This window comes from Buteo buteo, chromosome 27 (assembly GCF_964188355.1).
Source record: "Buteo buteo chromosome 27, bButBut1.hap1.1, whole genome shotgun sequence".
NCBI lineage: Eukaryota > Metazoa > Chordata > Aves > Accipitriformes > Accipitridae > Buteo > Buteo buteo.
In genome coordinates this window covers 12606341-12633926 of record NC_134197.1, presented here as the reverse complement: position 1 = coordinate 12633926, position 27586 = coordinate 12606341, and the positions used below count along the sequence as shown (strand labels likewise).

Sequence of the window (27586 nt, the reverse complement as noted above, 5' to 3'; positions counted from 1 at the left end):
CTCTGTCGCCTTCCAATTTAACAACTTGTTTGCCAATATGAGCTGCTTTACAATGTGGGTGATGTCCTGCTTCTGTTAGGCAGGGAGGGTGGTGTATTATTCCATTTTTTAATTCCCAAGATGAGACATTACTATGCCGTGATTAAGACATGCTTAAAAATTCGGATGGACGGTTCCTTAGCTCGTGACAGGTTTTACAAAGTTCATTTGAAGAACCTCTTGAGCCGTGATGAACCACTGCGTGTTCGTTGCTAGTTACTTTACGAACAGGCACGAAAAGGAGACTGCCTTTCCGCTAACGCCAGTAGTCCGTCTGGCACATAGGAAAGGCGTAGGTGCCAATGCAAAAGAGTGGAGATGGGACTAGTCGTGAAAGCTATCGATCCATGCTGAGCGCAAATGACGAGCAGGGTACCGAAAAGCGAGGGGTGGTTTGGTTTGGGGTTCTTTCTCATCAGCCCCCCGCGGTCGTTATTCTGTTAGCTGTGTTCCGCAGCGGTGGTGCTCTGCCCGGGCTGGTGTTGCTGGTCTGTGCGGTGGTGCGGACGGTCGGCGCGGTCGGGGAGTGCCAACCCGGGGACTGCCAACCCGGGGAGGAGAACCCAACCCGGGGAGGAGAACCCAAGGCGGGGACGCCGGCGGGCTGGTAGTCGCCGTTGAGGTGGGTGCTGTCGCCCCCTACCGGCGGCGAAGCCACTCCCGGCTGCGGCAACCGCGGGGCGGGCTGGGGCGGGCGGCGTTGTCCGGCGGGGCCCGGAGCGCCTGGCTGGCCGAGGTCTCGCCTCTCCTGCGGGTACCGAGACGCCAACCTGCGTGTGCGGAGCCTGGGCCCGTCTCGGAGAGGAGCCTGGGCCCGTCTCGGAGAGAGCTGTCGACGGTCTGAGCTGTGGTTTAGAAAGGCTGTTGGCGTTTAAATGGCTGCTTCGGCACCTGCTGTACGCTGTATGCAGCTTCTAGGAGACCCAGGATCTGCATCCGTCTCGGGGTTGCCATCTGCAGTTCGCATAGAGTTAAACTCTTTCTCTTTTATGTATTTTGTATCCCTAACCGCACTGCAGCTCTTCGGAATCTTTTGCTCTACTTGCTGACGTTTTACTTTGTTCTTGCAACCATCACGGCAGTATTTTTTCAAAGGCGTTTGCCATGCTTCGCATGCACCGAGTGACTGGGGAGAAGATTATGGTTTTTTTAATAAATAACTGGTATAAGTATTCTTTAACTTGTAGAAATATTTCATACAATTTGGGCTTCATTATAAAACACCTCTTCTCTGTAAGCCGTTATAAAATTACTGCAGAGGAAGACTTGATTTCTACCATGTCTTATATAGCAGCATCTCGTGTGGGTGGGAATCCTTAACAATTGTAGGAATTTTTCCTGACTAGTGTGAGAATCATGTTTTACTTAGAATTTGTATAAAACTACAGTGTAAGTGTCGGGAAAGTGAGCGTAGACTAAAGCAGCATACACAAGGTAACTTGAGGCCAGCTGCTATTTTTGTCTCTTATGAACCATGGGTGCCATTTAAACACAGCTAGTTCCAACTCTGTAGATCAGTACTTTATTCTTACAAATAATCTGTAAAAATGTACTCCATTATAAAAACAAGGAAGTCAAATGTTTATTAACATTATTTCATAGTTCAGAACACCATTATTTCAATGTTTGCATATTATGCAAAGATATCTGAAGGATTTTGCAGTGTTACCTCTTACTAGGGAATAATCACATTCCTCGTACTGAGTGGAGAAATGTAATGCATTTTTTTAATCATTAGACCTACAATATAGAAAGTAATTTAACAGATGAGACGCTTTCACACAGTGATATCTGTAACACCTTAAGACTACTTTATGGATAGGTGTCAGTCACCTTTTCCCAACATGTAAACTGATTTCTGAGAAGGGGGTTCTGAAGACACAGAGGGAGAATGTGAAACTGGTGAACAGATACCAAGAAAGCTGCTTCTCATTTAACAATGTACGCATTAATAAGGGAAAAATCAACCTGCATAAAAATAATTAAAATTAGTAAATGCTTTCAATTATTTAACCATCTTATTTCTATCTTGGCCCTCTTGTGTTTTCCCTGGAAAAAGGTCTCTTTCTCCAGAATTTACTGAACAGCTGAGTTTCAGTTCTGGAGAAAAACAAAGTCAACATCTCTGCACAGGTTCAAAGCTGATACACTGCTTTCACAAAGTACCTCACTTGTACTAATCTGAGCTGGAAAAGACATTTTGTCATTTTTTAAATGTATTCATGCTACAGTTCGAGGCTTGGGAAAAGGCAATTGTGCCACTGAATGGGAGAATTTTTTTAAAGTAACTGATGTGTCTTATGTCCAATTTCTTCTAGTTGATTATAGTTTCTTGCCACTGCATTGAAATCATTCCTCTTTCCCTCGGCTGTTTCTGGGTGAAAAGCTTTCCTTTTACGCTATATAGGCTTCATTATCTTCATAGTCCTAACACTAATTCATTCACACTTTTACTGTTCTCTCTACTATTGCTTCTAGCTTGTCTACCTAAAATAGCTGTTTTATTTTGGGTGCTGAAAGGGTTCTTCTGTCTTCAGGGCTGGTATCTGCCATTCAGAACTGGCTCAAGCTGAAACGAATAAGAGATGAAATCCAGTTGAGTGGTTAGTAAGTACTTAAAGGATAGCAAGTAACAAGTGGCATGTAATACAAGCTGTTATTATGCTGAATTACAATAAATCTATGAAGAAAAAAAATAGCATCAGCTATATTTATGACAGTATCAAAAAGCTGTAGGAAAAAGTATTCTAGCATTTTACATACAGTTTTATCTTAGATACATCTTTATTTCAGTTTAGTGTAAGATTCTTTCTTCATGTTTGATGATAAATTCACATTTAGGAGGAAAAGAGCAGCATTATTACTAAAATTTATGGGCTCTGGCTAGTTCAACTAGCCAATGGAAGTCCTTGACAAGAATGAATTTCTGGAAAGTAGTGCAGAGTTAGCTATTACTGACTGAAATTTTCGCTTGTTCCTGTGACCTTAGATGGCTATTGGTGATGATGCGTGACTAGCCTGGCCATCACAAACTCTTTCACAATGTCAAACCTAGTTCTCCCTTACTGCAGTTTGGTCTGTTACACTTCCTTCTCTTTAGTGTGTTTACATATTTAAAGATGTAACTCATGTCCTCCCTCAGCCTTTCAATTTTTTCCCCACAGAGGGACCTCTGGACTTTTCTCAACTGGTTCACAACTTACTTAACTAAAACATGGTGTCTAAACTGGATGCATAAAATAAGCTGAATAGAGAAGAATTATTTCTTGTCTTAAATATGTTTATTCATGTGTACATCCCCAGTATACTTTGCTTGTTTAATAGCATGCTTTAATAGCATGTAGCATGTTACTGTTGTTAACTGAGCTTGTGATCCACTGTAATTCCAATACCTTTCCTCAGAAATGGGATACTGTAAACTAGCAGCACTAGCTGACTTCAATCTTTTGGTTACTGAGCCATTCTAAAACCCTGTTTTCAACTGAATATTCAGGCTCAGATTTAACAAAATTTGTCTCTATATTTCATATTCATGTGTTGAAGAGTTTATATAAACTATCGGAGCTAAAGCCACTTACTGCCTACAAGATATTACCTAGAAATTTCATGGCCATCTGCTGCTTACACACTGGGTGAACTGAATACGTAAGGCAGATAATGACATGTGGCATTATTACCACATATGGGAGGGTATGCATGTGATGCACTTAACACATATACTGAGTGTTCTTTTTCTAGGTTTTATTTTATGGCTAACACAATTATCTACAAATACTTGATATTTATTCCCTTCCTTAGTGCGTGAGAAGTCAGCAAATATTCGTAAATATTTCTTTTTAAGCATACCACAAATATGTTTGTTGTCACCAAATCACTCTTTTGAGGTGGTAGTGAGTTTACAAATGCAAATGAATAACATTTCATTGCATGTATTAAAAAACCCACCCTGTTTTCTCATTACTAAGCCTTAGCAAAGCATGGAGCATAAAAGCTAGGAGTGCTTCCTTTCAAGCAAAAGGATGATTGGCTCTTCTACATGATTCCGTCATTTAATTAGAGTAAATGTTTCCATTGCAGTCTTGTAAAAATATAATTACATCTTAAGTTATTAAGTATCAGTAATTAGTATGACAATAATTGGTATGTGTGTTGCCTTTAGTTTTCTCATTCAATGAAAAGATACAAGCATACAGCGAATTTCAAAGAAGGCTTTGTTGTTTTGGGGTGTTTTTTTTGTCTAAACTAAGGAATAACATAATGCAGATGAATAAAAGAATAAGTTTTGGGGATGTTCTTGGTCATCTCTCTTAAGACAGCAATATGAATAGTATTACTCAAGTGGTACAAATTATCATTATTTATGTAGCAATTTGTAGTCAATAAATATCATAGTTCCACGAAGGTACTGTATGCAGAATATCCAATGGAGACAGAGTTTAATGAAAACCTGTAGAAAAGGTGTATAGTGGAAATTAGTGAATATACATAATACAGCAAATGCCGAAATATACAGCTGCTATTATCCTTAAATGGTAAGGCGTTTCAGATTATTGTGTTTCTCTGGCACAGGCAGCCATTTGTTCTTTAGGTACTTACATTGCACAATAGCTAAATTGGACTGGACTAAGATTATGCGTAGTGGAAATGCCAACTGTAGAGTTGAACTGTGGAGTAACTCTGTAGTAATAATAATGCAGTAACTCTGAATAAAATAAGTAGAGGGGATGAAATTTTGTTACTAACAAGTATTTTGGGGCTGTGGACTTACACTGGTTTTTTTCTTTACAGAAGAAGAATTCTTTTCTTAAAATTTTGCACTTACCAAGTAATACAAATACAGTTAGCAGAACACATGAATCCAGTCTCTTTTAGAGCAGTAACTGTCCTAATCTAGTTTCTGCAGCAATGTGCAATGCAGCAGTGTGTGCACCTTCACCAAAAAATGTGAGGATCCGTAACTAATTTGCACAATAACAACAGAAATGGGCAAAGGATTGTAACGCCAAAAATTTCAAGCCAGCACTACTGCTTTTTTCAGGCTTTTCAGCTTTCTTTGCATTTTTAAACAGATTCCCGGAAGACAGCTGCATTAAAATACAAGTATTGATAATCTTGAAATTCTAGGTTAAGTTTAAAGAAGATAGATTAATTTCATTGAGAGACTGAAAAGTACAAAAACAGGTCACTGAGCACGTTTAGTGCATCTATACAATATGTATTACTGTTAATATGAACCCAAATGCATTATTCAGACAAAAAAAAAGATTGAAACAAAAATAGCATCTGAAAAGTGGAACTCCTAGGAACAATCACGCCATATTCTGCAAGTATCCTTCTGCCTCCTACATAGCAAATTAGGAGGAAATAACAAAGCCATTAGAGAGTACGAATTGGGTGGGTTATGGTGTGCTTCTGAATGCACAGCAGAAAGGATGAGACAAGGAGCAAGAAGAATAATTCCAGGAATAGGATCGGTTTTGCTCATGCCCATAGTCAGATTCACTGGTTTTATTTTCTCATGTGCTTTGACTAATGGACATGTAAGTACTGGAGCAATGCAGTCAGAATATTCAGGATGAAAAGAAATGAAACTTACCACTGAGGAGGAATTTCCATGGGGACAAAATTTCGGTTGCACAAATGAACAAATGCTGCTGCTAAACTGCAGGCAGCCTTCAGGTCCTGTGATTCACAGGTGTCGTACGTACACATGCTGTAGAATGGCTCAGGGTCCACCTTTAATACAAAGGGGATTGTTTAGAGGAGTGGTGTGCAGGGTGCAAGCATACAGCTCTTCTGGAGACAGCGATCTGGCAATGCACCTGCAGGTAAACTGAAAAGGAAGTTTGATTTGTGTCTTCCCACCCCCCACCCCCTTCCCACCCGTGTTAGGAGCATTCACAAATCTTTATTCTCTTCCTAATATTGAGGGGTTTATTTGTATTTCCAAATTCTAGACCTGTATGCTAAAGAGTGGTACAAAGTCATTCCACTATTTTGTGGATGTCAAGGACCTTAATTTCTATTTATGGTGATACAACACCTTTTCTTCTGTCTGGATTGTTGTTCTGATTACTTCTAAAGAAGTTATCTGCAACTAAACTTCAATATCCTTGCAATAGTTATGAGTACTCCTTTGAAGTATGGCATTTGGGTATTCAGGTAGTCTTTTGGTGGCTGAAGTTATACTTACAACTTTGAAGCAGTTCCTAAGAAGTGAATGTGATTCTTCAAAAAACACTTTACAGACTTTTTGCTTAGCTGTAATTGGACATGGCTTCACTTTCTTCTGTACGAGACTGCACTTGTTCACCTGGGAAAACAGCATTACTCAAGTGGAGGTTTTTGTTTGTTTTAAACACCAGTGCAGTGTGAATTCTTTGATTTTTTTTCCAGTCTGAGATGGTTTGAAGGGAGATACAGGCAGCTCAGTAGGCTTGTCTGATTAACATTTATTGTTCATTAATATTGGGAAGTATCTTGCACTCTTCATAAACAAACAGTGTATGTCTCATAAATATTACAGATTACAGACATCGCTTCCTTTTTCTGTTAATTTTGTTTTTCACTGAAGGATTGTGGTGTGTGGCTGCTAACACAGTAAGTGGTTGGCTAGTTGTCTTAACTTATATATGACAGATCAGAGTTGTGCTTTTACTAGAGCTTTCTGGTGGAGAAAAAAAATTCATATCCTTGCTGGGTTATTCATGGGTAATAAACACCAAGGCAGCTTTAAAAAAACACCAAACTGGAGGTCCCTACAATTACAGGCATTTTTGGACAATAAGATGTGAATGGGGTTGTGTTGTACATGGTTCAGGTAAGGTCCCTTAGCACGCCAGTCAAAAGCTGACGATACCAAATATTAACTAGTAATGAGCAGCATTTGCTAAAGTTTCTTAGGGTTTGCTTTGACTGAACACTGTTTTTAGTACTCTGTATCAGATCAGCAACTTACTATTTTTATTAATCAGTAATTTCCTGGCAGATCTTTGAGTTTAGAAGTTCTTTAAGCAAGTGTAAACTCAAGTTCTTTTAATTACTAAGGAAAAACTAACAGCCAGTTTAATCTCTCCGATAATGTTCATCCTGCAGGAGTCAGACATTTGGTCTCGTAATTAACCTCCTCATTTTGTACAGCAGCTGGTCATGTAACATTAGAACTTCACTGACCTTATTTGCAAGGTCAGTGTATGACGAAGGCATGTAATAAAGCTCCTGGTAGCGAGTTGCCAGTCTGCGTTTATAGTTCGATGTGAGGTGACTGCAGCAATGCGGAGTGACTGACTGCTTTTATCTCAGGCTTCAATACCTGGCCAGATTTAACCTGATGGTGTTTTCGCTTTCTGTATTGCATATAGCTGTGCTAAAACTTCTGCTCAGGAGGGAGTTTTGCAAGCTCCGTTTTATCAGCACAGCTGAATGCACTGCCTGTTTGAATGGGGTATTTCCACCATCTTATCTCTTCCTACTGCTATAGAAAAGTTTCTAAGACGTTGCATGAACTCCTGACTTGGCACATTTGTATTTCTGGCCATTTCTTTAATGGCGTATGACAACAGTACATTATTGGCAATTCAGTCTTTTTATTACTTTTTTCTGAACGGGATATGACTGCAAAGAGCACAGAGTTCAGCTGGAGTCATCTATAAATTTTTCTTGGTGGTATACAGCACTGCAAAGATGCCATGGCCTACAAATAAAATGTACCAATCAATAGCATAAGTGCAGCCAGCCATTATGCCATCAGCCACTTAAAGAAGGACATACATGACTTCCCAGCTTGTTTATGACAGTAAGTTTCTTATGTATTGCTTTTAATTGATTATTATTTTTAGTTCAACCTCTCTGGGTAGTTTTGCATTAGATGGTTGCTTTTTTATGAATATATTAAAGTTAGTATTTGTAGCAATTAAGAAAATTATACCTACAGTCAGTCATGTCATGATCCCACCCCATTATTAACTTAAACTCATTAGATATATCTCTCCAACAGCAAGGAAAAGTACAAGATACTTGAAGCAATCCTCTTTTTTAAAGCATGGACATAAAGGTGAAAATAGTAGCATTTCTGTGCCCAGAACTTGGACATCTTCTGGTGAGAGAAGGTAAAGGGAGGAGTCACAAACTCTTAGTAGTAGTAAGATGCTGGTTTCTTTTTTTTTTTGTAATAGATTCTCAAATTAGGCTTGAAGGGATGTAGAGGATCCTGACAACATGGCTTGAGAGCACAGTAAGGCTACTTTTTTTTTTGGTCAGTTGCATTCACAAATGGCTATGTACACCTGCATGTTTTCATAGATTATTTTCAGCTGAAAATAAGTACATGAATTAAGGTTAAGTCTCTCTGAAGCAAAGAGGTATAACATTACTGGTATAAAACAGTTACAACATTTATTTAAGATGGTTATAGGAAGTCCTTTTATGCAAGTTAATAACTGAATCAGTAGCAGCTAACCCTCCAAAAAAGTCTCAGTACTTAGTGGTATGGAGAGCAACTTTACTAGTTACTGGTTTCTGAAGTTTTGTTTCTTGGTAAGATGAAAAGCAGGAAGAAACTGAAGAGGCTCAACATACCCAGCAACAACAAACAGCTCTAAAGAAAACTTCAAGAGGGAAAACTTCCTGGTACAAACTGTGGCCTGACTGACGAACATATGGATTTGTCCCAGACCAAGTACCACCTGACTCTGCATTCCAGAAAGAGGTGTTCCAAGTAGGAAAACATCAGAGATACTTGGTTCCAACATCAGTTTCTTCTAACAGCAGAAGCAGCCTCTATGTTTTACCTTGCCACTTTGGCCAAAAATGCTCAATGCCTATCTAGAGGGAATTCTTATATGGTTTTTACCAAATATGTGCAAGTTTTCCCTGGTTAAGCACAGGAAAACAAATTACGTACAGTATGCTGCTGTTTTCACTATCTAGCTTTGGTTCATCTAAGCCAAAACAGTATGTTGGATGTTGCCCTTTGTGCTGCAGCACCATTGATAACCTCCATAGAAAGAAGCCCTTCAGGTTGTTACCTGCCAGCTCCATGTGAACTCTTGCACGTTGTCAGTGAAGGAACGATTAGGAAGTATCCAGTCATTTCCAGCTTCATTATCATTGGTACCAAAAAGCCCAGCTGAAATACCTGGAATGGAATTGAAATGGAGCAGAATAGTAGTTGTCATGAGTAGACACAGGAAAATTTTAGATGCCGTCTCTGGACTGTGATTATTCTGTACAGTAGAGCTCAGCTGTAATGTGGAAGAGGGAAGGTATGCCCAGGCATCCATTATGGATTTTTCTCAGACTCCATTGCTGTCGTTTTTGTTAGCTGTTCATTTGCTTTTCCTGACCAGATCAAGGCATCGTATCCATTCTCTGCTAATCTCAGGGGTCTGAGCTTTGGAATAGTGTGAGGCACATGGATAGGAATATTCCAAGTATACCAAAACCCCTGGAAGCTTTTAGGCCTCCCTCTTTTGTGTTCTTGCAGGTTTGACAAGATAAGCCTGCTGTAGAGCAGTAATTCTCACACAGGAGTGGGGGTTGGGCTGACTGCATTACATTTACCCCCTATTTCTGTCTATCATCTGCTTTATTGCACTGAAACAATAGTAACCTACGTAAACACTTGCTGTTCTTACTGGAATGATACATACTGTGCTTTATTTGGCAATAACTGGGAATGCCTAAGGCCATTTCCAGGGTGTGTATAAATGAAGAGGGGAAAAGCAAGTGAAAGACAACCCACATGCTGGTACTAGAGGCGATGATAATTCAGAGATACAGAAAAAATGACTAACAGCTGACAAAAGCTGTATGATTGATACTCACCGTGATGCCAGCCAGCCAGAGTGACAGTACAGAGATCATACTGAAAGTCACAAGAGACAGAAACTCCTTTCTGATTAGACACTTCTATTTTGTTGGTTTCTCTCCTTGAATTAGTGGTATTCTTTTCAAGGGATTGATCCAGCACATGGCAGTTCTCTTCCATAAAGGAAAAGTTATACATCTTGGATATCTGTTTTAAAATGAAAATGCAATTTCAGGTATGTCACGGTGAAAGTTCAATGACAGGCAAGCTCAGTCCTGGTTTGCAGGTAGGATGGGGTCAACTTTGCTCAGCCCAGAGTTAGAGAATAAGAACAGGGTTGTGTTAAACTTCTGAAAGAGCAGGAAAGCACAAAGCCTCCCAGGTCCACTGAGGCTATGGGCCCAGTTTGTTCACCAGCTCTCTCTAACTGCCATCCTCTTGGGCCAGGTAAGAGGAAAGCTGAAAAGTTCATCGAGCCTCTCTCACTTTTAAATACCCAGAGAGCAAAGAGGCAGCCCTTGAGTTAAAACTGGTTTTGTTTTGGGGAGTTACTTCCTGATTAAAAAGTGGTTACTTTCTAGCACTTACATCTGAGAGCTGTTCTGATCTATGTTTTGAGCATTAATATTTTGAAGACTTCTTTTTTTCTTTCTTTCTTTTTGTGTTTGTGTGGGTTTTGGGTTGGTTTGTTGTTGGTTTTGTTGTTGTTTGTTGGTTGGTTGAAGATAATTTCTGGTCTGGAAAGGAAGAATGTTTGACTTTTCCCTCCTACCTTCAGTCTTGGGTAGATACTGATCACGGTCTGGTTCATCTCCACATACAGTGATCTTGAGTTACTGGTTTCCTCATTCAGTATTACAGTGAAAGTATTGTGGACAAAATCCTTGGCAAGAAGTACACTGCAATTTGATGCCAAATCATAAATTTTTCCATCAAAAGTCATAAGATGCTTGGTCCCCATTAATATCGCATGATCTAGAGAATGGTATTTCAGAAGATACATCAGTGAGTTTTCCACAGACTGGTAAGTGCTGTGCTACTACTTGCATACTGCAACACAAACAGCTTCTGGCTGTCATACTCTTACAATAGCTTCTCAAGCTATTATTACATTTTAATTAGTTAAAGTTGCTCTGCAACAAAAATTTCCCCAGTAAAGGAGACAATCTAATAATTTCCTTTTCATTATAGATCCATCTGATTGTCCTAAAACTTTGAGAAACAGGAATTAGGATTCAAAGCTTATCTTGGTTTATAGTTATGCTACTTGTTAGTCATAGTTGTAAGCCCCCCCCACCCCATATACACATTATACATTCCTATGCAGAAAACAGCAAGAATATTAACTGCCTCAAAAAAAAAAAATACCCTGCTGAACCAGAGCATCAGAGTCGCAGTCCAGGAAACCCTGCTGACTGATGTATCACTTGCTTAGAGTATTTGGTCACGAGGACCTACTTTCAGTGCCCTCTGTTGTGTCTGCTTGCTGGGAGGAAGCCATTAAAAATGGCTCTTTCTGGAAAAGCCACTATCTGTAAGGGACAGTTGGGACTGTTAACACAGTCTTTTAGCATTTAGCAATGCTTTTCTCAAAGTATGGACAAAGCCTCCACCACAAGGCTCAGGGCCAACAGGTACGACTGGCATGGAACCATAGTATCAACTCACAAAAGCATATAGATAAGACTGATAAATGCCACCTGCTCATTTCTAGTCTCAACAGTAGGAAGTGTGAAGAGTTGCAAAATTTGCATGAGTATTAAGTACAGGAATGTTTATTGCATGTCAGCTTTACCCAAAGTGTTGATACTATACATACAATTATTGTTTTACAAGAAAGACCATATATGAAGTTTATAGGAAAATTATTAATTAGCAACCATCTCTATATAAACTACTCTTCCAAATATGATTTGTAAAATTTAGAACTAAGTGGAAATAGACCCAGTTACAAAACAAAGCAGCACTTTGAAAGGGCTTACATTCAAAGGGACTCTCCATCATCCTCCGTTTGAATCTGTAATACTCTGCAACTATGTTGATATTGTAGAGGTCTTGGAGAGGCCTCATTAGCTTTTCTTCAATGAGATAATTAGTAATATTTGCCAGATCCAGGGAGCGATCTGCTTTTGGAAGTACTGGCAGTTTTACTGCCACAGAACAGTTCCTGTAGAATACAAACAAAACAGCATGTGCCCTTATCTGCTAAACTGATGAAATGCAGTTGCTTTATTATTAGAAATGTGGAAGTGAAATATTCATAAGAACTATAGTCTGGTTAGAATGGCAAAACAAAGATATACAATGGCTAAGACCCGCAATACACCATGCCATATAAGGCCCATTACCGTAGTCATTGCTACTCTGTTTCCTGCTGAGTAGCATCTTTTGAAATGCAGTCTGTCCTGGTAGCCAACAAAAATGAACGTTATGGTGTGATGCCATGTGCCCAAAGCAGAGAATGGCCAGGTGGTTGTCCGCCACACTCAGCATACAATATGATATAAAAACTAACTATGCACGTATCCATTTAGAACACTACTTGTCAGCAGGGATCCTGCAAAAAACACCAATTACCTGGCTGAAAAACTGTAAAGGTTGAGTAAGGGCTTCCGGATCTTGCTCACAGCTCTAGAAAACATGGCCTCTGCCCACCTGAGCATCTGCTGTGTAGTCTATTGGAGAGCCAGAAAAGGAGATTACAAAACTGAATTCAGTATGGCTTCAGGGCAGGGTCAGTACTCAATAATGAGTTTTAAATCAACAGCAGTGAAATAGCACTTTAGTCTCTCTTTTACTTGCCTGACAGCATCTTGTCGTTTAGAGGTTAACATCCAGAGGACAAACACTAGTCACTACAGCAACAAATAATGGACAGAAGTACATCCTTCCTAAAATGACATTACTGAAAGTATACCAATACTTCACTGAGTTAATGTGCTTCAGTAGCTTGCAAAGGATTGATATCTTTCTTAACATAAATTGGTGTCATGATATATCCTTTATGCTCTTCATTTCAGCTATAAGACCCCAAACCTATTTGTACATTTTTTGTTGGAATCACAATTCCTCCTCTCTCTGGAAGAAAAGCAGAAGCTACTTGAATGACAGATTACTGCTGCTGTGATTTTAACCAAAACTAGTAAAACAACCTCTCCTCTAGCTGGAAAAGTACTGCTCTCAAAGCAGGACAAATATTTCAAGAACAGTAAATTAGCTGTGTACAAGCTTGTTATGTGGAAATATAACCTCACTATTTCTATAAACAAAAACATTTAACTGTTTTTGTATATCCATAGTTCAAAGCTGACACTTAAATTTGTAGGCTTTGTCTTTCAAACCATTAAAAATAGAGAATTAAGTTATACAAACCATATCCAAGCCTGCTTTCACAACCTTTAATGCCACCTGAATTGGTTCCATTAGCCACACATCTTTTACAATCTTGGGTAAAAAAGCCTGGATTTTCTTCATGTACTCTTCTGTCTTCTCGTGCCAAACTTCATCCAGTGGCTTCAAGGTTACATCGTAGTAGGCATCCTTCAAAGTTGCTAATGGGTCTGAAGCAAACACAATACATGAAACAAACCTTAGCTAGTATATTACAAAGTGGCTGTTTGTTTGTTTGTTTGTTTCCCCACAGCTTCCAGCCTAAGAGAAGGAGGGACACAGAAAACAGGAAAAGGCAGCTTAGTTTTTATGGCAGTTAGGCACACCTCACAGCTGTGTGCATGGACACAGTCTTACAAAAAACTGAAAGAAGCATTTTAGTTATAACCTGATCCGCACAGATGCCTTATAATATAAATACGTTGCTGCTTTCCAAAACAACACAAGGAATGTTTTGCAATATGCCACCATCAAAGCTGTACAGCTCAACCTGTACCCGCTCAAGGAATAACAGGACAGTTTGGTCACAACTAATTTCAAACACAGTATATCAACTAAATCCCACTTTTGAGTGAGAAGAGTTGAGAGGTAAGTGGCCCAAAGTGAGGTTTTAATCTTGTGAGAACTGAAGGTTCTCTCAGCTAATTACAGCTGACCACATTGTCAATGGTTTCAGTATGAGCCATAGTCCAGCTGAGAGTGAATTAGTGGCTACTGGATAGACTTGGAAAAAATGGATCAAGTGAGATCTGATTAGTACAAGCATTTGAAACTCAAGGACAGGTGTGAACAGCCCTTTGGGAGGAAATGCTTGCCAGTGGACTGTTAGCAGAAATGCTTCAGCTTAGGAACTGGGTCTCTGTTCTCATCCAATTGAACCCAGACTCCTGTGTGCAAGAGAACGCCTCTTCAATGATTTAATTATAAAGGTGGTCACACTGCAGTTACTTAGAGCTTATTGCATCAAGGCTCCCACTCTGTAAACTAAGAGCCAAGGTCAGCACTTTTTGCTAGATCAAAATAGAAACATTTGTGCTGTTCAGCATCTTTTATACTCAAGTTTCTTTTGCCCTGCACTGACATTGCTCTTGTTCTTCTTGCTTTGCATGGTTTTGCTTACTTTGCAATTCATTCTGCATTTCCTGGACAATGTCTTGAATTTTATCCAGGTAAAGCGGGAGCTTGCTTCTCAGAATCTGCCTGATTCCACTTTGCTTCCACACCTGGGCGACAGCTCTACCCACACTGTGGAGGAATCCTGCTACCTTTTGTAAGGCTATCGAAGGCCAGGCAGCTGCTTCAGACAGAAAATCAACTTGCTGCACCTACAGTGGTTCCCAAAAAAGAAGAAATATCAAAATACACAGTGATCACAAGCAAAGCTTTGACTCCATTCCAAGGCAATTCTGAACTCCTCAGTGTTGGTGCAGAGATACAGGATCTTTACCATGAAACATGCTTTTTGTCTATGTATGAATTGCAGGTTAGCACAGGATTAACCATTTAAATGTTTGAGCAAAACAAAATAACTGCATGCAATATAATGATTTTTAATGAACACTGCATGAACGTTTTATGGTGCTTTCACAGATGATGTACAGATACTTACTGATCTCCTGAATCTCCACATATATCCATCATACTTCTTAATCTTCTCCATCAGTTTGGCTTTCAGAAGGCTCCCAATTTCATTAAGTTTGTACTGTGAGAAGATTAATAAAAACCTTGAATTTATGATCTAGAATTGCTTGTGCTGGGTCCAAATCACTCAAAGTTTGTACTAGTTTAAATGCCAGCAAAGATCCACAGTGGCCTCCCATTTCTCAGGGGAAATGACTTCAGCATTATTCAGTGGTTAGAAATGGCAACAGAAGTCTAAGGATGAAAAACCAAAAAGCATCCTCCAAGCAGAGAGTATGTGAAACCCTATTAGAAGTAAAAGCACATTCAGGATTTCTAATCTTAGTTTTGTGACCAACATGCTGAGCAGCCCTGGCGCACTACTGCTGCTCTCGCTTTATTTACTTGCCCTCTTTGGAGGATACACGCTTTAGGACAGGGTCCCATATTTTCTATGCTTTCTAGGTATCGCTGAACTCTTAAATTCTCACCATGGCATCTTTTCACACCAAAGTTAAAAATAATGTTATTATGAATTTAAAAATAGAGTAATTCCCCCTTTTGCCTGGTTACTCGCCAAAACTCATACCCGAAGCCTACCTGGAAATGCTCCCTCAAACTGACAAGATTAAACAATGTTCTGGAAAAATCACACTGCAGTTAAGTGCCACTGAAGGGTCTCACCTCAGCCTTAAGAACTGGATCCCCACATCCATGAGCCAGAAGACTCAAGCTTCCATTAACAGCTGCAAGGGTCATTTGTCCCATGTTCTCTTGCCTTTCACCATTAATGTTGAGATAGGTGTTAATGGTAGCCATCTGTTGCCCATCAGTACAAGCACTGACTTCCACTCCTTCTTCCATATCCGCTTAGAGAATTAAAAGAAAGAGCTTCATTTACAGGAACAACACTGACAGACACTGTTTCAAAGCCAGCTTTTTAATTACTTAGGTGATCAATCAGTGTTTGGTGTTTGTGGAAAAAAAACCAAGAGGAAATAAACAGGAGAAAATCAGATCAGTGTCAGTGTTTGATTTTTTTCTCTTTGTGTGGCTTGTGAATGATTTACAAATACAGATTTGCTACTGCAAAGAAAGCACTGCAGTAATATAAATCTAAATAATTCTCTCAGTCCCAGTGATTTACAGACTTTTTTTCTACTTTAGTCTTCCACTGCCCTTTGTTGCTGATGTTTCAAAACTGCTTAGACTATAAATGAAAGTGTCAGTCACTCATCCACCCATCACACACATAAGTTGTTTCTGCCCAAGTACTGACAAGCATAAGCAGAAATGGTTGGCAAAGTACATGTAGAATCTGGGTTAGGACAGTTGAGTTGAATAATTTCTACAAACTTCTAACTTCAGTAATTCACAAACTAATGGTCTTAATCTCAAAATACATCACAGCACTTACAAGTGAGGCCATGAACCTGAGAGAAATTCCACTGCAGAAGTGTGGAATGGCAAATCCGCAAATGAAACTCGGACTGGGATTGTCAGTAACATGAGTTTGAGACAACTGTCATACCACCACATCTACCTGGTTTGCATACAAATATAATGTAGTTGAAAGGTGGATGAGTCACAACAGAAAGCACTTGCAGCAGGTCTCATTCCATCGAACTTTAGTCATCTAAAAGTTAGGTACAGTCAGCCAACAGCCCTGTTTCCTCTCTGTTGTCAGTCAGAACTGACTGCTGCTGAGAGAATCACCTGCAGAGGGTGATTTCATACGTCCCGTTTCATATAACTGTTTCACCATGGGGTAGAGTCAGCCTCTGGAGGTGCTTTTCTCTTTCCTTTCACTGAAACTGGAATGTAATGATTATCTTAAAGGAGGCACACAACTTTAAGATGGCTAAATCAAGAGGAAATGAAGCCTATCTTCGATCACCATCCATTATAATCCTTCCCTGGCTAGTAATCATAAAAATGTCTCCCAAACTGACCTTTGTGTAACAAGTTTTAAGCTTCAGCTTTTCATTATCTGAAAGACCATAGCTTGAATTGCCATGAAACTCAGCTAGCTTGGTACTAGAGAGACACAGCCTTTCTTCCTGCCTCTTCATACCAATGACAGCTGTGAATCATAGAATCCCTAGAATATCCCAAGGTGGGAGGGACCCATAAGGATCATCAAGTCCAACCCCCTTGCTCCTTGCAGGACTACATAAAACTAAATCATATGACTAAAAGTGTTGTCTGTGAAGGTACGTACCTTTCAAATACCCCATGTAGTACTGAAAACACTCCTTTCCTTTAGAAGCAGCTAATTTTACTTTCTCTTTCTGATCAATAATCCCCTCCACCAGGATTTGGCTCTGAACAGATGACGAAGTAGCAGTTCCTGTCAGGCCTAGCCAAATATCTTCAAAGGCTCTTAACTGCAGATATAAATGAAAAACATTTATTCAAAGCCACCACACAGAATTAATGAATGTTCAGAGATGATGCTCAAATATCAGTGTTTCCCACAGAAGGATAAGCAGTGAGGGAAATGTTTTCCAATGCTTGTGTACTGCACAGGAGTTACACTCTTAAGAGAGGCACAAGCATTAGAATGATTGGCTACAGAGCTGAATGACTGGATAGCACGAGGCTTGTGGACAAAATTTTAATGGTAGCAATGAAAGAAACATACTCTAACAGTCAATTCCCTGTGAGGCTGCTAATTTTTGCCATTTATTCCAAAATAAAGAATAGAGAAAAAACAAGTAGAGCAGCTGATATGTCTTTCATCTCCCTCCTTTCTAAAGAGAGAAGTAAAAATAATTTAGTATTTGTCTTAGCCTCTTAGTGATTAAATCATCATCATTTTGTTAAGATGTGGCCTGTTGTCTCAGTTAATTACGACAGACTACCCACATTACTTCTGATGAAGAGCTTGGATGGTGCTGACCACATTACTTTTCTGCATGACTCTGCTGCCACCATCAGCTTCCCCACCTTATTCATTCCACAGAAAATTAAGAGTAAATGCAAAATACAGGGGGAGAGAAAAAAGGAAGAGATTTGCCTCAGGATGAGTATCATCATATTAGCTGTTCTGTGCCTTTCTTAAGGCCAGTTTTTTTCTTTGGTAAACAATGCTTTGTGCAAGTCTCACATTTTGTTCCCACCCTCCCTTTTTTTTTTTTGCTACGGTGCAAAAAACCATACCTTACCAAACAGACCGGTCATGCTGAAGAAGGTGAGCTATAGTAAAACATAGCTTCTTAAAACTTTTATATATTCCAGTTGATATACACTTACTATATTTGTCACTGAGCTCTGCAGATAACTAACATTGGTGCCTTCTTTTCTTTCTTGATCATACTGCATGTCCGTTGCATAACTGCTCCTTTAAAAACAGCACTAAAGAAACCAGGAGTATTTTATGCTGCCTGTACTTGCCTGCTGTTTTAACATCACTGGCTGCACCTGATCAGTTTGGAAGATAGATGGCAGTAGGCCTTTAAAAACCAAAAACCAGTGCCACTAAAATAAAAACTCACTTCAATTTCCAAAGAATAGTTCTTTACATCAGCTGTACTCTGATTTTTTAAGGATACTCCAATCAACCCTTCATCTCTCCTATGATCAGCAAGGTGGACTCTGCCCTCTGATTGCAAAATGATGTCATCTTTGTTGAGCTGGTGTTTCCCAGAGAAAACAATTGCCTAAGTATGAACAAAAAAGGTTCAAAAAAGGTTAAAAGCTTAATTCTTCCAAAGAAATGGGCTCTACATAGAGTAGTTAGAGGTTGTACAACGTTAGCATTCTCATGAAATTACACAATGAAGTGAGGAACAAAACTTGTAGTTTCAGAAACCAGCACATCCTCCTTCTCACAGCACTGTCTTACTTCATTACATCTTCAGTTTCTGTGGTATAACAAACCATGTTCAGTGATTACTGCCTAAGACAAGATGAACAGCTGGAATATACATTTTATTAAAACAAGTCCAAATTTTTTTTTGGTCTTATGCTTCTCAACTACTCTAGCTAGGCATTTTGATGCATGCCTTTGCAGAAAAGGATCCAAAAGAATACAGAGTCACCCGATTTTGAAGTGACAAGCATATGCATTTTTTGCATTATAAACAGGCTCTAACACATCTTGGTCTTGGAAAAAGTTTTCACTGGCATCAAAATTTGGCTGCTGTTTCCCATTGCTAACAGGGTGTGACCTACTTTGACAGTAAATGAGGAAACCAACGGAGATGCATTTTATCTACTGGCAACTGGAATGAGACCACATTTGTTACAAGTTCAAAGTTTTGTGTTTGTTGTGATTATCTATAGGCAACTCTGGGGTCCAATGTGCACCTAAGGAAGATCATGGATGGGTCTTCGGTTCGAAAAATAAACGACAACTGTGAGGTTACACTAAGGTTCAAAAACCCATTACTATCAGCACAGCAGCCAAAAAAACCCAGTAAACTTTTACCTACAGGGGAAGGAAAGCACTTTTATTCTTCTCTAGTTTCCTTTTTGATCACTTATGAGCCTGTTTTGATATTCTCCAGAAACATGAAGTTAAAAGAACTTTGAGAGAGGAATAGGAAGGAAAGAACATGGAGGAAGCAGGAATGTTTACAATCATAACAGGACCATAGAATGTACTACAGTGGCAAACACAACCTTTCTGCGTAACCCATCAAAAGACACTGTTTATTCATGGTTCATTAAGTTACAGAAGTATGGCAATTCTTGTGAAAAGTTGCAGCTGAGGAAAACTGAGTCATCAAACCAGTAATTACATTTAAAGTGAAGTAGGCTCAATATATTTATGTGAGACTTACATTTGGAAGGTCACAGAACTCAAAGCTCGTATAATAGTCCAGGCAAGATGAGTAGTTTGTTTCTATTTTACCCAGAATTTTCTGTTTGGTGCATGAGGTCAGGAAAATATTTTCCAGAACAGCTTCTAACTGAAATTTATCAGGATACAGGAATTGAGTTCTCTGCAATGAACCAAGAAAACAGTTAAAATGGGACAACAGAATCTTAGACACTCCTCTGTGCCCACTCATCCCATCTCTCAACATCACCCTGTCTGCGTGCTGGCTTTTTTTTATTCTAGTAGCTTCAGGGTTTCAACCTAACATTTCCAAAATGTAACATTTCCACTTGCCAATGTTTTGGCTTATCAGGACAGTTACTAGTGCCCATCCTACAGAATTAACTCAACAGGTTTGCAAATTTAGGGCACAAGTGAGGCCTCTAGTTTGTAAGAGCTCATTTTTTAATTATGCTACATTTAGCTTTTTTCCTATGCAGACAATATGTAAAAGGTAAAAACGCAGTAACAGTATTTCACAGAAAGTGTTACTCTGCAGAAGCTTTCTTAAAATCCACTCAAAATTACATACAAAAACTAAATAAATTCCCATCTATTAAGAACAGCTTCCATAAAAATAGTGAGTTAACAGATACAACTGCCTTCTCCTACCTCATACGTTAAATTGTGCTTGAATTTTTTGTCATCCCAGTTCAGATCTAGATATTCGTTAAATGATGCTGATCTTTGCTCTAGAGACCCACATGCATGCAGGTGTTCCATACTTAACACACTCTGAAGCTGGAAGGGGGAAAAAAATTAAGACATACATATTAGTAATTTTCTAAAAAATATGTTCACTATATACTAAAATATATACTAAAGTATATAGTATTTTTGCTTTCTGGGCAAAAATACACCCCTGTGAGAACCCCTGAATGGTCTATACCAATAAAAGACTGCTTCAGTCTCTACCAAGAAACCTAAGGGGTTGATGATTCTGTCCTGAGGGAAAGCTGCATCCCAAATACAAACGTATCTGGCAACATGAAACACAATTCTTCAGAGGTTTTCTTTTTCTTCCTCTGAGACATGAAAAGGTTGACTTCAGGTAGAAGGTTTTCATATGATAACAAGCGCAGAAAAAATTCAGTGAGACTCAAAACCAGAAATTTAGCTACAGCCATCCCTTCATAGACTCAAAGACTCATACCTGACCTGAAGCAAGTGTCATACAGCCATCCCAGGCAGTGATGTTCACCTTGGATTTATCCTCCAGGGTCAGTCGGATGTCAGTGGGCTGCCCACCATTCCCTGTTAGCTGCAGCTGAAACCAGAAGAGAAGGATTTGTCCAGTGAAGCAAGACTAGGGCTAGCAGAAGAGCCTGCAGGGTGATCTAGCAGAATGAGCTCCACTCAGTGGAGAAAAAAAGAAACACAATTAAAACTGCAACAGAACAATGTTCAACTCCATGTGGCCTGGAAGCTCAGGGCCTTAAACACACAGGGGAAACTGCACTTTTACAACTGAGGCAACAGAAGTCGTTCTATTATCTTCTCTGGAAGCTGCACTGGGTCAATCATGCATAGCAATTGACACCAGTGGAATAATGACACTACAAGAGAACTTATTCCTCTAAATATGACGTTTGAGACATATTGACTACTTAGTGAAAACAACCTGAGACCACTCTGTAGCACCACTATGAGTACCAAAAAGACTCCAGATGAACAAACAGAACACTGGACAGTTTGTGCAGCTTATTATTGAGCAGAAAGTCTTCAGCCTCAGCAGCTGGAGTGTCTTGGCCCACACAGTGCATTTTCAGACAGAAAATATTCTGTAGTCTTTGATCATGAAGTATGATTTGTGGAGTTCTTCCTCTTTTTCCCCATATATGCTTTGCAAGTGCACCTCACAGTTGTATTCTAAAGCCTTTCTAGTCTCGCACGTTTTCACACTTGTGTTGCAATTTCCTATATAGTCCAAAAATTTAGGTTTGCGCTGCATGGGTATTAAAGGATTCCTGGGGTTTTTTTTGTTTTTTGTTTTTTGGGTTTTTTTTGTGTGGAATAGGAGTTTGTTCATGACTTTCTGGACAAAATTTGCCTCACTTTCATTGCTAGGCTGGCTCCTGTGCACTTCTGGCTTCTTGCCATCCAAAATGGGTCAATGCTAAAATTGCAAGACAGATACTGTCAGCTAGCAACAGTTATGCTTAGAAAAGGAAACAATGCTGGTAGATTGGACACAAGGAGATAATAGCACTTGGTGCTCTTTACATTTTTCAGGCTGATAATCTGGTTCTGCAATTCTTTGAGATGAAAGGCACACTAACAGTAAATACAGTATTACAGCTTTGTATTTTGCAGCCCTTTCTCTTGATCTCACCTGCTGGTTGTACTTTCTGCCTCTTCTTTCTGACAAGGAATGGACCTCCAGTTGCTTCAGAGTGTAATTAAAGGGGTGGGCAACAGTGGCTCTGTAGTTCATATGGTCTTTTCCAAACTTCAGAGAAGATGACACTGATATCTGATCCATATCAACAGATGTAAAAGGAACTTGTGAAATAAAACACCTCTCACATACTGAACTCAAACATACACCCAGTAACACTTCCCAGTACCTTTTCCTCAGATGAATTATGTGCATAATAAAGTCCTTTTTGATGTAGTAAGGCAAATCAATGTTCAAATGAGGACATTCTTGCTACTTGAATTTCCTACATGACACAGCTGAAAGTAGAACTATTTTCTGTATTTTACTAAAATCATGAACCATACTTAAGTTTTGTGAGGCTTAAGTTTGGTCTCATATTTAGGCACTATAGGCTCCACTGCCACAGAGTGCTTAGATGCAGCTTGCAAAGTTGAAGCACAAGAAAAAACTTTTGCAGAATCAGGAACTAAATTCTGTAATGCTGCTGGGAGCAAAATATTTTTGTGGCAATTTAAATAGTGGTGGTATTTAAGTTGTGGTAATTTAAGTAGTAGTACAAAAATACACTCTGTACAACTTCTAAAGTAAATTTTGGAATTTTAGAACTTTTTAAAGAAATTAAGAATTCTAGTCCTTTTTGCAGGCAGATTTATGTTTGTATATGGTAACATTTTACACATTGCCTTTTATCTTTACTTTATTCAGAAAATAATGTAATACTCAGCCAAGGTGCTGCATTTCAGATGCACATATAAAGATAGCACAGTTAGTTGCAAGTCAGTAAGCTTCCCCATTTAACTACGTTTGAAAATCAACTTACCCAAAGTTCTCCTAGTTCTGTGGGTTTTACTATCTATATTTTTTAAAATTAATGCTGACTTACTTCAAGAAAATAAAAGCTGGTTTAAACTGTTCCAAAGTTGTCATTCTTACTAATAAAGAGGAGAACAAAAGAATGAAATACAAAAGAGCTTCAATTGAATCAGTAATGCTGAAAATACTAAGCACAGGTATGTGTCACACTTCTGTGTGGGTAAACATAGCACATATCCATGCAACAGGTAGGTGGTTCATCCTTTTCAACCTCGCACTAATGCTCACACTTACTTATTTGTTTTAGATTTTATTTCTTTCCCCCTAAGCTGCTTTAAATGTGATGTTTGTGCTATTCTTTCCCTCTACTCTCAAAAATTGTCCTAGAGCCTATCCAGTGCTTTGAAAGATATGCATTTCATTGCCTTTGGTTATGCTGCAAGCTGTGGGGTTACTGCAAACAAAAAAATAGTATGGCCTGAAAATGCATCCAACAAGAATATCAGCTGTTCATCTTCCATAGTCATAGCCTTTTACACATCCAAGAAGGAGGAAAGTTTGCCTCCTACTTGAATTCCCTGGCTTGCTTAATGTCTTTAAAAAAAACAAAACCAAAAAAACCCCACTTGATATTCTTGTAATTCTCCTGACATTTATTTGCTCTGGGCTGTTGTACCTGGTCCTTCTCATTCCAAATGACAGTAAGATCATCCCGGTGACTGCGTGCTGAATGTTTCACATATAAGTTGACCCTGGCATGCCATGGGAAAGGGATGGAGAGAGGATGGAAAAGTTCCACTACAAGGAAAAAAAGCAAGTAAGTTTTCCCAATACAAGGCACAGGACATATTCTCCCACAGGTAGCAGGGCAACAGTTGGTTCCCAGAGAAAACACGGTCTTTGCTCAAACACACACATGCACCTACCCAACAGCCACAATCACTTTAGTGTACTGATTTCTGCTGAATACGAAGAAAAGTAAGGGAAAACAGGCGTCCTCTATTTACCGGGAAAACCGGCATCCTCTATTTACCAGCAAAACAGTAATTACCTGCAATAATCAAAAGATTGATACCTACACCCAAAGCAACTTCCAGCAAGAACAGCCAGGAAAGTAATCTTTATGAAGCTGAGATGACCTTACACTGGAAGAGGGACAGCTTACAACTCTCAAACAAGAAAGTGCAGGTATTTTCTTTCTTTTCAGATAACATAGCCTCAACATAAGGGATTAGCACCTCAAGGTAGTGCCAGCGTGACCAGTGCTCCCTGCAGTACCCAGTGCAGTAGAGTAACAGAATTTATTACAGTTTCTGAAAAAAGCCTCAGAAATGTGTGGCAATAAATTAACAAAAAATAAAATTATATCCAGGAGGGACAAAAACATACAAAGCAAGAAGAATACAGAAAAATAAACAAAAATTAACTTGAAATGTTTTTGCTTTCCAAATTCAAAGTGATACCTGGGCAACATTCAGAAAAAAATGTTATCTGTGAGATGTGTCTCTTTATACCTCTAGTGCAGTGACTGAAGGACAAATCTGAAATGTAGGTCACCTCAAAACCCTTTCCTTCTCTCAACTGCGAGAGATCTGCATTTAGGTACCCACTTCATAGTGAGCAACCTGACCACTGGATTACTGGGTATTTGAGGCTTAATCTTCCTCAAGCTACATGTGCACTTGTGGATCTGGGGGCATTTCTGGCTAGCAAGTCCAGGTGTACACCTCACACACGTGGCAACCTCACAGCGTAGTAAGACTACAGATCCTATAAAGCTCCTCCTCAGCACCTTGACTCCTCCTGGAAGGAAATACATACGTTTCTTTTCCAGTACTTTCTAAGTGGATCCTTAAGTCATAAAATTACAGAACCAAGACCCTGTTCTACACTGCAGAGTGTACAACTGCTCATACTACATGTACTCTCCCCTCTCCCCTACCGAAGTTGGTTGTGTTTGTGAAAAAAATGAAACATTCACTGGCACAGAACTATGGAACTATTTTATTCAAAATGGAACCATCAGGAAGAATAGAGGGAGAGCGCCACACACTGGGATTTCTCATTCAAATCACTGCTCTGAATGAAACCAAATGCAGATGTGAACCACAGTCAGCCACCTCCCAGCTAAGTATCCTAGCAGTTTGGCTAGAATGAAAGTAATTGCAATACTTTTAACTATCTTCTCTGTTTACAAATGGTATTTAGTCCAAAACTAGTTCCTAGGTTTCCTTTGCTTTTCATTAAATATTTAAAATATTCAAAAGCAAATATAAAAATAAAACCAAATGTTTCATTTAATCCAGAACACTTCTGAAATTTGTTGTAAAATAACAACAGACATTTTAACTTGTTAATGACTTTCCACTCTGGCCAAACTTTTCCCTGGTACTACTGAAGTTTATTTAAGCTTTACATTCCATATCCACAAAGCAGAAATAGTGTTCTGAAGTGGATGTTTCTAACAGCCAGACTTATCACGAATTTAAAGCAATTAAGATCTTGGAAGGCCTGGATTGAAACCCATTTGAATATGCATTTTGAAATCAGATTTATGTGGTTTAGTTTATTTTATAGTCTGCTATCAACACTGGCAAAAGACTTGAGAAACCTACCCTGAACATCATGACCTCCAGGCAACTTTGGGAAGAGTCCAGTGTAAGTGCCTGTTAGCTTTATCTCTTTGCCATCCCACAGAGCAATGTGCCTCAGCATACGTGTTCTGTTGCCTTTTTGGTAAACCGTCATAAAGACAAGCTGCCTTGGAAGAATTTTTAACTAAAAATGAAAGAGGGGAAACATATTAAATCCCAAGTTCTCTGAAAAGTTAAAAACCTAAGTGTGCAATTTTGATACTGTAAAGTCCTGTGGAATCTAGCTTTAGAAATTTGTTTATAAAAGGTCTAGAGCAATGATAAACTAAAGGCCACCGCTTTTGTATAAGCAGCTGTTAATTTCTACCTGACTTAATTTCTACAGCAAGTCATCATCTCAAATAATGGAACATCCATGAACAACTGAGTATCCCCTTTACAATAGTCTTTGCTTACTGTATGTTTTGATTTTCTATCTCTCTTTTATCTCACTAAATAATTCTTACAACATCAAAAGCCCCACTATTACAGAATAAATCCAGCAGATAGCACAAACGATAATAGCTATTTGTGACATGTTTTCTTCCTTATTTAGAAAAAGAAATGTGTGGTACCTGCATAATAAGAATTGGCAATTGCTCAGTTTATAACATATTATTTTTCTTATTTCTTATATATGTGCTCCATCTATAGGAGCAAACAAATATAAATCAAACAACAGTTTGTACCATTGGACACCCAACTACAGTTGAATGTTTGCTCATGCTACTGGAGAAATCAAGGGCAAAACACCTCATAGCAGCTGGAGCTGTATTCGACCTTAACTGTTTGGCAGCCAGCATCCTGAGTGCCACACTATAGAAACAGGGCAGTCACAGCTTGCCTTTTGCCGTCTGAGTTGATGATACCAACCTGGGACATTGTCTGTATTATTTCAATGACATTAGTGTAGCTGGTTCCAGTGAAAGTTAGCTTAGCTGTAACATTGAAATCCCTTTTTTCCATACTGAGGTAGAGTTTGCCTTTTGCTTCAGTCATATCATAATTTACCTTTTCAAGTTTCCATTAAACGTGAAAAAAAAAAAAGAGAGAGAGAGAGAGAGAGAAAGAGAAAATAAACTTAAATATTGTGCTTGCATTCTTCGCACAGTATGTTATATTATGGTCCCCAGGACCTAAGAGAGATCTGGTTTTCCCTTATGTTCACATTATGGAAGGCACAGCTACAGAATAACATACACTGAACAACATGCATAAGAAATTAGTCTTTATGTAAGCAGGAGTAACTGTGCTGCGTTTGACTGACAAATAACCCCTTTCATCTTCCTTGCTTATCCTTGCTGTTGTGTATTTCTGCACTGCAAAGAGCCAATATCCAGAATTGCTTTCTGCCCAGTCTCTCTTTTCTTAGTAGCCAGAATAATTAAAAACATTCATGAGAGGAGTCTACCAGAAGTCATAATTAATACAGATGCACGGAAGTAGACTCGAATGGAATGAATCCTTTCCAGTAGGTTGGGATTGTTAGCATCTTTGAAAATGTGAACAACCACAACAACAACAAAAAGGTCAGAGATACTAGTAGTAGAAATAATGCAGTTTGACTCCTAAAATATTAGACAAGTCTAATTTTAGTGATGTATGTGACAGACAACTTGTAGATAGTTACCTTAGAAGACAGTTCTGCTGCGCTGGGGAAGTACTGTAGAAAGACAGGATGCGTCTGGAGTGCTTTTATATTCAACTCTTCACTAAAGGGAAGAAATGTACTTTTGTTCAACAATATTTCAGAAAGTCCACTCTCACTGACAGCACAAGTTCATCTAAGTAATCTCTGAGTCTGCCACAGCTTTTAGAGTTACAAATTGCAATACCTTCCACTGAATGCTTACCCACCTAACATTTTTTGATGCATACAAAGGTAAAGGACACCAAACAGTAGTGCAATCTCTGACCTCAGTGAAAAATCTGCGTACACATCCCAGGGACAGAATGTCCTTAAACACCCTCAAAAGCCTACAGTTTTGTTTATACACCATACCAGATATTTCTGTTTAGACACTGTGCTGGTTTTGGCTGAGGTAGAGTTAATTTTCTTCATAGTAGCTCATATGGGG

General features: G+C 39.0%; 1 protein-coding gene across 6 annotated transcripts in view; it reads right to left on the bottom strand.

Moving 5' to 3' along the window:
• Nucleotides 1-1542: 1542 nt before the first annotated feature.
• Nucleotides 1543-27586, bottom strand: part of LOC142045157 (uncharacterized) — a 100024-nt gene continuing 73980 nt past the window's right edge. For 4 of the 6 annotated variants that reach the window (XM_075058354.1, XM_075058355.1, XM_075058356.1 and 1 more), the window contains 22 exons: nt 27139-27220; nt 26382-26519; nt 25491-25653; nt 23552-23673; nt 22015-22155; nt 20836-20949; nt 20295-20423; nt 19645-19806; nt 18355-18519; nt 17079-17244; nt 15542-15726; nt 14847-14939; nt 14358-14562; nt 13220-13407; nt 12425-12522; nt 11830-12014; nt 10620-10822; nt 9865-10054; nt 9066-9175; nt 6233-6352; nt 5636-5775; nt 1543-2608 (listed from right to left, as the gene is read on the bottom strand). In XM_075058354.1, the coding sequence (XP_074914455.1) occupies nt 2593-2608; nt 5636-5775; nt 6233-6352; nt 9066-9175; nt 9865-10054; nt 10620-10822; nt 11830-12014; nt 12425-12522; nt 13220-13407; nt 14358-14562; nt 14847-14939; nt 15542-15726; nt 17079-17244; nt 18355-18519; nt 19645-19806; nt 20295-20423; nt 20836-20949; nt 22015-22155; nt 23552-23673; nt 25491-25653; nt 26382-26519; nt 27139-27220 (3115 nt within the window). In that variant the 3' untranslated portion in view covers nt 1543-2592. Of the gene's footprint in view, nt 2609-5635; nt 5776-6232; nt 6353-9065; nt 9176-9864; nt 10055-10619; nt 10823-11829; nt 12015-12424; nt 12523-13219; nt 13408-14357; nt 14563-14846; nt 14940-15541; nt 15727-17078; nt 17245-18354; nt 18520-19644; nt 19807-20294; nt 20424-20835; nt 20950-22014; nt 22156-23551; nt 23674-25490; nt 25654-26381; nt 26520-27138; nt 27221-27586 lie in introns of those variants that run through there. The other 2 variants (XR_012654534.1, XR_012654535.1) reach the window with 2 other exon arrangements.